This window comes from Convolutriloba macropyga, chromosome 2, assembly GCF_964194025.1.
Source record: "Convolutriloba macropyga chromosome 2, txConMacr16.3, whole genome shotgun sequence".
NCBI classification, from domain to species: domain Eukaryota; kingdom Metazoa; phylum Xenacoelomorpha; order Acoela; family Convolutidae; genus Convolutriloba; species Convolutriloba macropyga.
In genome coordinates, this window is record NC_134469.1 from 39,024,166 (window position 1) to 39,038,240 (window position 14,075).

The following is a 14,075-nucleotide window of genomic DNA, read 5'->3' on the forward strand; positions in this document are numbered from 1 at the left end:
GCATCATCCGTGCAAAACGAATCAGTGACGATCTCCCGGATGGATGTATTCTCACTATCGTTGACATACAACTGAAGAAATATCTTGTATGTGTCATCTACAATCCTCCACTAGGTAGCGCCCACAGATACACTTTAGCTGACTTTGAACAGGTACTCAGAGTTATTGAAGAATTCAAGTCATGCGCATGTTTGATTTGCGGAGACTTCAACCTACCAAAGGTCAACTGGAGCCTAAACCACTGTGCAGATGAGTACGAGCAATCGGTGATTGAAATGTTTGAAAGACATAACTTTCACCAAATAAAGGACTTTAGTACTTGTGGAAGGAACACACTAGATCTTGCATTTGAACGGAAAATGGAAAACACGACTGCCAAAATTGATCGTGTCTTCAGACAACTGTTTGACGTTTAAGATCACGAACCGATATTATGTCGATTAAAGAACACAGAGAAGAAGGCAAAACCCTGTCTCTAAATATTTCAGCTTTTGCAACGCCGATTACGATGCGATGCGGCGAGAAATGACCTTGTTTTCTTTTGAGGCTACATGCTTCACTAACATCGATCGCATGGTTGAAGAGCTTTATGATTACCTTAAATCGTTAATAGAGAAAAATTATCCCAAATGTTCTCAACATAGACAGCTTGTGCCTCCCTGGTTTTCTAGGGAGACCTCTCATACTATGAAGATGCTGAGCACTGCTCGGCGAGCCCAACACAAGAAACCAAACGCTTTAGTGCTATCGGAAAAATTTTGAGACTAGAAAGTATGTTACTGGAACTTGCAGAAGAAGATAGGTGTCAGCATCAACAAAAATTTGTGACCACTCGTGATACGACAGTGATCTTCAAGCACCTAAAGAGCCTTAGAAAGACAGTAACTCTACCCAACAAACTTTTTCTAGAGGAAGAGACTGCCGATTCCACTCAACAGAAAGTAGACCTGTTAATAGGTATTTTTAGGCCGTATTTTCTGAAAAGACAGAAGACACGGTAGCCGATAACCTTCCGGACCCAACCCTAATGAATTTTGATGTCAGCTCAAAAAGAATAAGAGCAATATTAACAAACCTTGATGTCTCAAAAACTCGAGGTCCAGATAACATTCCCGCCTGTTTCTTGAAGCAGCTGGCTGAACTGCTCAGTCAATTCTTGAGCGCAGTCTCTGGGAACATCAAAAGATTAGGAAAAATCCCGAACTGTTGGAAAATTGGCGCTGTGTCGCCCATCCATAAAAAAGGCTGCAGAGCAAGTGTCAAAAATTACATACCAGTGACATTGCTGTCTATAGTTTCCAAAGTACTCGAACGATGTATGTATGATCCGATCGAAAAGCAGTTCTCGGATCATTTAACAACCAGTCAACATGGATTTGTGAAAAAACGATCCGTGTGTCAAACATGCTCTGTTTCTTGAACGACGTTCAAGTTGCTTTGGGAGGAAACCCAAATTCGGTGTATTCCTTATACACCGACTTCTCAAAAGCATTCGATTAGGTCACGCATGCTGAATTGTTGACCACAGTAAGGAGAATTGGAGTGGGCGGATGTGTACTTAGTCTTCTCAAGGACTATTCATGTAACCGTAAACAGTTCGTAGGATGTGATGATGTCAGGTCGGAACTTCTACAAGTATCAAGTGGTGTTCCGCAGGGGTCCATTTTTGGCCCCTTACTCTTCTGCATCTTCATAAAAGTATGCGGATGACGCAAAGTTCTTGTTTATTGACAAAAGTAACCAAGAAATTCAAAAAGAAAATGACAGAATCTCACTTTGGGTATCCAGGAACAGAATGGCACTTGCTGCTGAAAAATGTTGTTATTTAATCCTACCCTTGATTATAAATCCCTAATTCTACCCTTATATAAATCCCTAATTCTACCCTTGATTACTTTTGCTTCAAGCACTTGGCACCCATCGCGTGGAAGTATGAGACTAATGGAATGCTTTCAAAAACGTGCGTTGAAGTGGATAACGGGCTATAGGAATATGTCGTACTTTGAAAACATGGTATCCCTAAGATTACTTCCGCTTCCTATGTTTTTGCAACTCAATGATTTACTTCTATTGTCTAAACTGTACCATGATAAAGAAAACGCACTTCCATTGATAGAAACCTATGAACACCAATATGGTAGAGTTAAAAGCAGATTATTCAAATTTCCAAAACTGAGAACCGAGAAATTCAGAGAGAACTTTTACTTTCGAACTGCCAAAGTTGCCAACAATCTGCCTGAAGAGATAGACTTTTCCCAGCCTGTGGGACTCAAAAGACGTATTCTGTCATTCCTGTGGGACCGTCTGATGTTGAACTTCAACGAAAGAGTAGTGTGTACATGGACCATTTTCTGTGATTGCTCCGATTGCAGAAAATAGTGGAATCAAGACCAGAACTTCTATGGGAGCAATCCCCTCGGCTTGATGCCGAAAAGTCACAACAACAACATATTGGTTTACAAAGTAATGACAAGTTCTCTGTAACTGGGGATGCACAAACTTGAAAGATCCCGAGTTTTCAAAACTTTTCTGTTCCAGATAATTTAGTATGTAAATAGCATTGAAATTTGTATCCATCCTCTTTCCCTTCCGAAATGAAAGGCCCTCCTATACTACTAACCACTCTCATTTTCTGTATAACAAATCTGTTATCTGATCTAATCAACGGAGAAAGTTGTCGAGGAAAGGAACCGAGGAGAATTATTTTGTCCAATGATGGTGAAAGTGGAAATATTACTGACGGGGATGAAGCAATAAACTCTGTGCACTGTGAATGGCTAATAGAGAGGAACGAAAGTTCCCTAACAGGGGCTTCAGTGTCAATCACTTTCACTCAACTAGCGACAGAGTGCAGTTTCGATTATGTTTTCGTACAGGAAATAGAAGACACTGGAAACTCACGTTTGATCGGTGCTTTAAGTGGCCTTCGTGACAATGTAACAATGACCTCTTCAAGTGGAAAGGTAATCTCTTTTTAAAAAGTAATATATACATCTGCTTCGAGTTTGGACGGCATGTTGTATTAGCATTTTGCTTGTTTCAGCTCCACATTCACATGTTTTCCGACACGAATTTCTTCTTGAAAGGTTTTAAAGCCACATATAAAGTGTCAAAGTGCCCCAACAGCTGTTCTGGACACGGAAAATGTTTACAAGATGGTGCGGGTAACTACTACTGCGAGTGTCAGAGGTATCCTAAGTATGTGGGAAGCGACTGTAGTTTTCGGCAGTGTGCTGAAAAATGTTGGCAACACAAGAGTCAAGGAGAATGCACTGTCGTCAAAGTAAGTACTTCTCTAGCTGGTTCGCTTTTAGTAAGTAATTTTTAATTGCTCTCAAGAGAAGTTTGTAGCAATTGCATTTTAACCATCCAAAAATGTCCCATTTTAGAGCTCACGCGTTTGATAAATACGATTAGCATTTTCATCCCCCAAACACATACGAGAACATAAAACAACTCAGCGTCGCGCGAAGTGCTCTCGAAAAACAGGCGTCATGGGGTTGATTAGAACTTTTCATGTCTAAAGGGAGGGTACCCGACACGGGTTCGTACCCTCGACCCTCAGAATAGCAGTCGTCCATCTTAACAACATGCTATAACAACTTCATATCGGCGTTTCTCACAATCGCTTTTATCGTATCAATGAACATGTTGTAGGTTGAGAGCATTTGAGATGAAACAAAAGTATGAAAAACTTAGTTGAAAGCTAAGAGTATTCTAGAATCGGGCAAAATCTGTAATGGTAAAAATTTGCAAAAAACACGTTTACAAAAAGAACTTGAAACTTTGTTCGGAAGCATTTAAAAAACACGTAGGACCCAGGGCAGTAAATCCTCCCTCTGGGCGATCATACTTTTCAGCCCTCTAAGCCTAGTGGTAACTGCACCTGACTAACAGTCTTTTCTCCAATGTTCGGTTCTCACCTATCTACTTTGAGCCTTTTACGTCATTGACCTCTCGCGAAATGTTCGCTTAACCATGCTGCTCATTAAACATGCGCTTCGAGAGGCCCCTTAAACACGCAAAAATGTTGTCCCGTTTTAGAGCTGACGCGTTTGATAAATACGATTAGCATTTTCATCCCCCAAACACATACAGGAACATAAATCAACTCAGCGTCGCGAGAAGTGATCTCGAAAAACAGGCGGTATGTGGTTGATTAGAAACTTTCATGTCCATGAAAGGGAGGGTACCCGACACGGGTTTGAACCCGCGACCCTCAAGATAGCAGTCCATCTTACCAATTGTGCTATAACGACTAAATACCACCGTTTCTCACAATCGCTTTTATCGTATCAAAAAACATGGTTCAGATTGAGAGCATTTGAGATCACACAAAAATCAAAAAGTAAAGCGTGAAAAACTTTGTTGAAAGCTAAGAGTGTTGTAGAATAGGGCAGAATCTGTAAAGCTAAAAACTTGCAGAAAAACACGTTTACAGTAAGAACTTCAAACTTAGTTCGGGAGCATTTAAAAAAACACGTAGTACCCAGGGCAGTAAATCCTCCCTCTGGGCGAGCATACTTTCAAGCCCTCATATCCCCGTGGTAACTGCACCTGACTAACGGTCTTTTGTCCCTGGTTCGGTTCTCACCCATCTAGTTTGACCCTTTTATGTCATTGACCTCTCTCGACATGTTAGCTTAACCATGCTGCTCAATGCGGCTCTCATACATGCGCCTGCTCAATGCGGCTCTTAAACATGCGTTTGGAGAGGCCCCTTTAACATGCAAAAAATTTGCCCCCTTTTAGAGCTCACGCGTTTGATAAATACGGTTGGTATTTTCATTACCCAAACACAAACTCACACACAGGAATGTAAAACGATTCAGCGTTGCAAGAAGTTCTCTCGAACAACAGGCGGCATGGTGTTGATTACAATTTTTTATTTATCCAAAAGCGATGGTGCCCGACACGGGTTTGAACCCTCGGCCCTCAGAATAGCTGTCCTCCATCTTACCAAGTGCGCTATAACGACTGCATACCACCGTTTCTAAAAATCGCTTTTATTATATCAATAAACATGTTTCAGATTGAGAGCATTTGAGATCAAACAAAAATAAAAAAGTAACGCGTAAAAAATTATTTGAAAGCTAAGAGTGTTTTAGAATAGCGCAGAATCTGTGAAAATGTTTAAGAAAAACACTTCTGCAATAAGAATTTCAAACTTACTCCGGCTGAATTCAAAAAACACGTAGCACTCAGGACAATAAATCCTCCCTCTGGGCGAGCATACTTTTCAGCCCTCTAAGCCTAGTGGTAACTGCACCTGACTAACAGTCTTTTCTCCAATGTTCGGTTCTCACCTATCTACTTTGAGCCTTTTACGTCATTGACCTCTCGCGAAATGTTCGCTTAACCATGCTGCTCATTAAACATGCGCTTCGAGAGGCCCCTTAAACACGCAAAAATGTTGTCCCGTTTTAGAGCTGACGCGTTTGATAAATACGATTAGCATTTTCATCCCCCAAACACATACGAGAACATAAAACAACTCAGCGTTGCGCGAAGTGCTCTCGAAAAACAGGCATCATGGAGTTGATTAGAATTTTTCATGTCTAAAGGGAGGGGGCCCGACACGGGTTTGAACCCTCGGCCCTCAGAATAGCTGTCTTCCATCTTACCAAGCGCGCTATAACGACTGCATACCACCGTTTCTAAAAATCGCTTTTATTATATCAATAACCATGTTTCAGATTGAGAGCATTTGAGATCAAACAAAAATAAAAAAGTAAAGCGTAAAAAATTATTTGAAAGCTAAGAGTGTTTTAGAATAGCGCAGAATCTGTGAAAATTTTGCATAAAAACACTTCTGCAATAAGAATTTCAAACTTACTTCGGCTGAATTCAAAAAACACGTAGCACTCAGGACAGTAAATCCTCTCTCTGGACGAGCATACTTTTCAGCACTCTAAGCCTAGTGGTAACTGCACCTGACTAACAGTCTTTTCTCCAAAGTTCGGTTCTCACCTATCTATTTTGAGCCTTTTAGGTCACTGACCTCTCGCGAAATGTTCGCTTAACCATGCTGCTCAATAAACATGCGCTTCGAGAGGCCCCTTAAACATGAAAAAATTTTGTCACGTTTTAGAGCTCACGCGTTTGATAAATACGATTAGCATTTTCATCCCCCAAACACATACAGGAACATAAATTAACTCAGCGTCGCGAGAAGTGCTCTCGAAAAACAGGCGGCATGGGGTTGGTTAGAAACTTTCATATCCACGAAAGGGAGGGTACCCTGCACGGGTTTGAACCCGCGCCCCTCAGGATAGCAGTCCTCCATCTTACCAGTTGCGCTATAACGACTACATACCACCGTTTCTCACAATCGCTTTTATCGTATCAAAAAACATGGTTCAGATTGAGAGCATTTGAGATCACACAAAAATCAAAAAGTAAAGCGTGAAAAACTTTGTTGAAAGCTAAGAGTGTTCTAGAATAGGGCAGAATCTGTAATGCTAAAAATTTGCAGAAAAACACGTTATGTCATTGGCCTCTCTCGACTTGATCGCCTAACCATGCTGCTCAATGCGGCTCTTAAACATGCGCTTCGAGAGGCCCCTTAAACATGCAAAAATTTTGGTCCCATTTTAGAGCTCACGCGTTTGATAAATACGATTATTGTAAACTTGTGTGTCTTTTTTATGCAAGTTTTTTGCTTGACAATTTTGTGCTTTTCTTCTAGAACATTCTTTGCCTTCACAAGTGACTTTTTCACGCTTTCGTTCATCATTTTTGAGTGATCTCTAGTGCTCCGTAGTAAAGCTTGTTGCTAATATAAAATCGGTCGCTTCATAGGAAAATTAAGTGAATCGTAGCGCAGTGCGTAGTGAGGGTGGCCATGGATCGGGAGGTCAGTGGTTCGAATTCCTGTGGGGTCGATGTTTTTTGCACCCATCAAGAAAAATTGATCTATACTTAAGACCGTGAATTAAATTGCCTCGCCTGTCGTTGAAGAGCAATTCTTCCGAAATTTGTCGGTTTATGTTTTTTAAAGATAATTCAATAATTTTTTGCCTATTTTGTCCTTTTAAACTTATCGCTATACTGTTTCTTGTTCAGTATAGCGATACAGTATTTCTTGTTCTCTATACTGGCCTATTTTGTCCTTTTAAACTTACCGCTATACTGTTTCTTGTTCTATCTTTAGCTTGGAGTTATTTGATAGTGTCTGCTCCTAAAAGCAGCCGTAAAGGTCACTTTTCACTGAAATAAATAAAGCAAGTTTCATAACTGTTCGGGTTTTTTTCGTTCGTTGTATTTTTTTGTCGTTTAATAGGGTTTTGTCAGGTGTTAGGTGGTTTAGTGCCTGTACAGAAGGATTAATAAAAATGTATTTGCCAAATAATTTGTAGGAAATAGCGTTTTGTGGATAAGTTTGTACAAATGTTTTGTTGAACAGATTTCCTTTTTGCAGCTTGTTCTTAATTTTTTTCTAGTTTTTCTCTATATGAACTATTTTGTCTCTTTTTCAGTCAATTGGTAGTTAATTAATGAATAGTAAATAAATGCGTCGAGAGGTTTTTGCCAGTAGTTGTTTTTGAACCGCAATTCATAAGCAAGTTTTTTCTTTTCCATTGTTATTTTGCCTGTTACCGTTACAAATTTATCAGAATAAGCAATTTGTAGGTGCATTGCGTTAGTTATGGTAATCAATTTTCTGCTCCGAGTCGTTTCCGGAAGTCTTCTAGTTGTGTTTTTTAATTCGTTTTTTCCTTCTGATCACGTTTTTCGTTCTACATAAGTCACGATTTTCACGCTTGACTTCTGACTTACCTCACTCACTGTTTCAACTGAATGGATTTTATTTTTTTCACGCAATGATATGCGCAATGTAGTGATTGCGGTCGAAGTCAAAAGAGCAAAATCAAAAGAAACGGGATAACCCGATAAAGCCCGGTCATTAAGTCTTTGCGCATCAGGTTGTCAAAGTTAATAAGGTCGATTTATCGCTGACATTTTTTATTAAGCTTACTAGCTTTCAGTTTAGAAGCTGAATCAAGTACAGTAATAGAATCTAATTGAATCTGCACACCAAATTAGAACCTTTATTTTGAGACTGAGGAAAAGTTTAACGTTTTTAATAGCCGCGAAGCGATAGTGGCTGTTATTGGGGACATCGTGGTGTTTTTTAATCTGTCGTCTCCATCGATGATTCTTGGAATTGACTTTTTCAATGATTTCAGACTTCTACTGCTTTGCAGTTAAAATTTTTGTGCATGACGTCACTTCTGCTTTTAGGTCAATTCCGTGACTTATCTCACAAAAGAGATGACTTCTGAACTCACTTATGGAACCTTAAATATAGATCAATAGTGTGCATCTAAGTAGTGCCAAACTTATATGCCCTAATTCTAGAGTTTGTCTTGAGTTTTTGATTTCGATTATCAATTTTGAAAGCTCTTTTTAGGGCTGTTTCCTTATAGACCGTATATGTCAAAAAATTGACAGTCCTAATCTAACCCAAAAAGTCTAGTGGTGTATTAAAGGACTTGTGGTCGATCTGTCTATCTTTTTTCTTTAGTTGTTTCAATTCATGGGAGGCCGCAAGCGTCTATCGCGGCTATTTTCCGGCAATCTGCCGGCTATGTTTTCGTTTTCTGTTTCAATCCAGATGTGCGTTAGCGGCGGCTGTTTTCCGGCAATTTGCCGGCTATGTTTGATTAGTGTACCGGGCATAGTTGAGATAGACGGCAAAGCCGAGTTGAAACGCCCGGTACTAATCAATGAGCCATCAAAAGTAGTTCTATAATCGTTTGGCTACCTATCCAAATTGGTGAAATGGAATGAAAACTTGGGATTAACTAAGAGTTTTTTTTATCAAACCATGAAGCTAAGCACAACACAAATGGATTTCAAAATCTCATTTTTTCAAAGAAGATTCAGAGGGCGAGAAACTCATTTTCATGGGTACAGAATGAATCAAATTTGCCTTTCTAATTATATAGGAATGGTTTTTTTTGTAAAGATCTTGATTCTAAATCTTTTCTCTAAAGCTCTTGAAAAACAGAATTTAGTTACCGCAGTTGAAAAACATCGGATGTAGAATAACTACTACACAAGAATGAAAAATACAATTGGTTTATTGCTTTTGTTTCTTTAGTGGGCACTTTAGGACGTCAAAATATATTAGTAAAAGGTAAGGCTTCCTGCTGGATAAATTTATTGTAGGCTCTTAAAACTGATTAAAAGTTGTTTGTTTTATTTTGAATTTTCAATCAACTTAAAAATCAGAATCTTAACAAAATATTGAGTCGTCACTGAGTTACACAGAGTTCATCCCCTATTGAGATTTCCCGGAAGAAGAGTTTGAGATTTCAAACCCTAGAAAAAGCCAATTTAATCAGTGCAACCTGATATCACTCCACAAAAGGTCAAAGTTGACATGTTCAAGATTTCGATACTTAACCAAATCAACCAAGTTTCTATTAAAAAGTTTATACGCTTAAACTTCACCCCTTATCTAATTCCAACAATACATGTTATCTATACTCTACGGCACAAGTCTTTTTTGCAGTTATTTTGGCAATCTGGCGTTTATGTTTAATTGCTCTCGAACGAAGTTGGAAGCAATTATTATGAACGTGTTGGTCTGTTTTTTTGCACAATTTTTGTTTGAGCGATTTGACTTCTCGAGTGACTTTCGCACCCTTTAACTTTTTTCGTTTTGCGTGATCTAAATTTCTCTTTCATTCGCAATTTTAAGCAGCTGAAATCGAGTGGCGGGAGTTCACTGCTAAAAGTCAAATGAAATGTTGGCCAAAATTGGTGTCTTTTTTTCACTTTTAATTTAGTGGTTATAATGGTATATAATAACCTCTAATGATGTCATTTGAGCTCCCTTGGCAATTTTGTCCCCCTGACTGAAGCAGGCTGCAATAGGCTAGAGCTCGCACTAGTAGTTCGAGAGCAATTCTTCCGACGTTAGTCGGTTATGTTTGAGTTTGGTATCTGGGCACACAATAAAATTGTTAGTTTGGTAACGATTACGACTGCTGTTTTGCAATTAATTAGTGGTGGTTTTAGACCGATATAAGCCGACAATGGTGCAGTTGCAGAGGAAAAAATATTGGAGAGACTTGCTCTTTGAATCTGGAAGAAGGAGGAGAAGATATCTGGTACCGACTGCACTCGCATAAACCCTGGGAGTTTGCAGGGAGGATGTCATCAGCTGCCGTATACGTAAAGTCAAATAGCGATTCAGACGATAATGCCATATACATCTATGGAGGTTTCAACCTGAGTTCTATTTTGAGCGAATTTTTATTTTACGATTTTGAACAGAATCAATGGCGACCTGTGAATGTAGCAACTCACAACGGGTTAAACCCTCCGCCTCTGATGGGCCATACTTTAACTGCAGTCACTGTGAATGGAAATTACGAGCTAGTTATGATCGGTGGTCGGAGCGGCGAATTTCCCAACAATCATTCTAGAGAAATTTACTATTTCAATACAGGCAAGTTTACCACCGCCAAACTATTATATCTTGTGTGTATTAATCATGAGCCTAGTACTGTTTTTAGGCGACCGAATTTGGCGAGTTCTGCCTCAGAAAGGTCCAGATGTTGCTTGGCACACTGCTAATTTGGTTGGAAAATGTCACATCTATATAGTTGGAGGTGAGTAAATACAGGAAAATATTTCGAACACCGATCGATTGGCAATTATTGTAACAATAATTGTAACAAATTACTGTTGTTAGCGTTAGGCAGCCAGCTGGAAATTTAAACATGGTAGTAGTACCGGCAGATTAATCTTTGACCATCGCATCTGTGGTGCTCAGTATCCTTAATTTCGCGGTATGAAGAGTTTTTAATCGAGTTGCAAAGCTTCCAAGAGAAGGAGAAATAGCATCTGCAATTACATAAAAAGAGCATTCAGTAGAGTTCTATAAGTTTATGGGAATTCACCTATAGTTTTTGATGTAAGTCTATTGATTGTTTGCTCTCAAACAAAGTTGATTTTTAAATTGCTCTCAAACGAATTTTGTAGCAATTATATTAGTCCTGTCAGTCTTTTTTATGCGATTTTTCGCTTGACCGATTTTTCGTCTGACGCTTTTGAGTTTTCGTCCTCAAAAACGGGATAAACAGGTAGCGCCAAGCGGGCATTAAGTGCTCTTAGAGCCTTTCAGTTCTGTTTCTGCTCAAAATATTTCGGAGACTTATACTTATGGTGTGAAGGGTGGTTCTTAGAGGTTGAAGACACCCCACTGTTGACCACCCCCTCCCTCCCCATCAGCAACGCGGTGCAACCATAGCTCCGTGGCTACTGACAATTAATGGATCGCTACAAACTCGCAATTTTGTTTTAATTTTCACAGTTTTTTTCAAGATTTTTAAAAATCTTTGTCATTTTTCAGTTCTTTCAGCTCTAGGTGTCAAGGAACCTCCTCTAGGGTTTTATAAAAGGCTACTGCATAGTTTCCAGTGGTACTGGAATGGTTTCAATTTTTAAAATAACAAATTTTTCGTGCAAAATAACGAATTTTTTCGACAAAATGTGCATATTTTTTCAATTTTTTGACATTTTGCATTAATCACCTCTTTCCAGACGTAGGGGCCAGAAAACGTCCTAAAGGGTTTGATAATAAGCTTCTGTCGGTTTTTGTGTTTCTCCAGCCTCAAGAGCCGAGGAACCTCCTCTAGGGTTTGACAATAGGTTTCTGTATAATTTCTAAATGTAATGGAATGTTTTTCAAAATTTCAACTCCACGATAGTTGCTAGAAATAATGAAATGATTATCAATATTTTAAGGACTCCAACTTTAGCATTTTTAATAAAATTTAGTTTTTTTTTCAACTTTTGAAAGTTATCAGGTTCCAAGTTTATGAGCCAGTGAAACTATTTAAAGCCTGAAATAGGGATACTGGATAGTCTCTTAAGACATTGAAATGGTTTTGAAGATTTTAATATCTTGAATTTTAGCAAGACTTTGTTTAAATTTGCGGTTGTTTTCAAAATGTTTGAATATTTTTGCCCTTTTCTCAGTTTAACGATCATTACTGGCCAACGAAGCTTTTCAAGTCTTGAAGAATGGTTGCTTGACACGAAAAGAGTTATGAACTATCGAGCATGAAGACTCAGTCTCAAATAAAATTTACAAAATATTAACTATCTATTAATAGAATGAACTAAAAATATTTGAAAATGAAACATAAAAACTGCACACGGAACCCAAACATTAGAAGGAAATTCCTATTAGAATCGCTCTGCAGAGAGTTACAATATGGCGACAGAGATCATGAGCGTCATTCTGGAACAATAAAGACACGGAATCAGAAAAATTATCACAGCTGAAGCTTCACAAAAAAATCAATTGTCTCAAAATTCATGTTTATCTCAAACTAATGTTTATTTTTTGGGAAATTTATCACTCAAAAACAAGCATGTTCTGGATGCCGTGTAACAACTCCCCAATGTCAAAATTGTTCCACCGATATCCAAGAGGCACGGAATATTCATCATTAAAAATAAATAAAACTCAACAAAACTTAAACTCCCAGAGGGTGATATACACGAACTCATAGAAGCTAATGCTGGAAAAATCAGCTTAATCACCTCAAATAAACCAATAATCCCGACCTGCCAACTTTGTCGATTGAAAGCAAACGGACAAGATCCACAGGAGAATTGTTCTTTTCACTCGTAAAATACAACAACAGATATGGCCGCGCCGCACTCACCACAAGTATCGTTCAAACGTTTTGCCGGGCTACCCAACGAAAACTGGGACCAATTTGAAGGTCTTTTGAGAGCAAGCATAGCAGTTGCTTTAATTCCGGCGGATCATAACCAACAAGCCCGATACCTAAATTTACACTTCGGCGGAAACGCTTTAAACTATTATCTACGCTTACCAGAAAACAACGAAACGCCCTTGGTGACGCATTAGAACAGTTAACTGCTACCGCTACTCAGGTCCAGACCAACGGCGTAATTTTGAGTTAGACTCACAGTGCAGAAAATTTGATCCCGTGAAAGAGCAACCAGACGATTTTCTAACTGACTTTCAGCGGCTTGCCAACTTAGCAATCGTCGATGACGCTGGTGCCGGAATTGACCGCAATGACGAGCGGACAAGAAGAGTCCGAGAACAATTTATACAGGCGATGACCTTGAAATACAAAAAAGTTCTTCGCAGAGAATTGGACATTGTGGGAGTAAACGACTTATGCTCCATAGTCAAAAGACGATTTCGAATAGACCAATTAAACCCAGAGCCAGCACACCACAGCCTTCAACTCACTAACAAGCTCCCAAAAATCTGCTTTTAACCAAGCGGTCGAAAATATAATGGCAGCAGGAATGCTTCAATTCAGGCATCAGCCTCACAAACAACGCCACCAAGATGGCCTAACACCACCCAAAACACATTAACAAGCCTTTCACAAACTACAACAGAAATAACACATCATACAGATCGCCAAACCCAAATAGAAGCTTCTCCGGTTATCAAAACCGCCCCTTCTATCGAGGTAGAGAAAGAGGTACAAACGCTATAAGCAGATACAACAACCGAAGTCAACAATACAACCAGCGACAACGGTCTCCCACACCACTGCGGACTTTTTGCAGGATAAGCGCAAGCAAACAGCATACCGCACGTGATTGCACTCAGAGGCAACCACCTTATCGCGACACCACAATGCCATTCAACCAACAGCCAAAAAACTGAACAGTCTGCATGCTTTTCTACAGATTAAGCTTTTTTTGTACAACTAGTTATAACGAAAACTTCCTGATTCCCATTCAATTAGGCTCAATTACAATGAAAGCCATAGCTTACACTGGAGCATTTAGTAGCGCTATGTCACAAAAACATTTTGATAAAATCTACAATGATCTAACGCAAAAACCCATAAAAAAGGCATCACCGGAAATAACCGTCTCAACAGCGTTTATGCCGTTTATGCATCAGTCTCAAATCTTATTCACGAAAAATTTATTTTTCAAAATTGGCCATTTAGAGCTCACAGAGGACTTAAGGGTTTTTGAGAAACTCTCCGGCATATTACTTGGATTCCCTTTTTTCGACAAAAATGAAATAAGAATGGACGCCCACAACT

At 39.1% G+C, this 14,075-nt stretch overlaps 1 protein-coding gene across 9 annotated transcripts in view; it reads left to right on the plus strand.

The window, feature by feature from the left end:
- Positions 1-2,487: 2,487 nt before the first annotated feature.
- Positions 2,488-14,075, plus strand: part of LOC142358650 (multiple epidermal growth factor-like domains protein 8) — a 142,603-nt gene continuing 131,015 nt past the window's right edge. For all 9 annotated transcript variants that reach the window (XM_075410125.1, XM_075410128.1, XM_075410127.1 and 6 more), the window contains exons 1-4: positions 2,488-2,963; positions 3,044-3,283; positions 10,030-10,462; positions 10,530-10,625. In XM_075410125.1, coding sequence (XP_075266240.1) covers positions 2,595-2,963; positions 3,044-3,283; positions 10,030-10,462; positions 10,530-10,625 — 1,138 coding nt within the window. In that variant the 5' untranslated portion in view covers positions 2,488-2,594. The remainder of the gene's footprint in view (positions 2,964-3,043; positions 3,284-10,029; positions 10,463-10,529; positions 10,626-14,075) is intronic.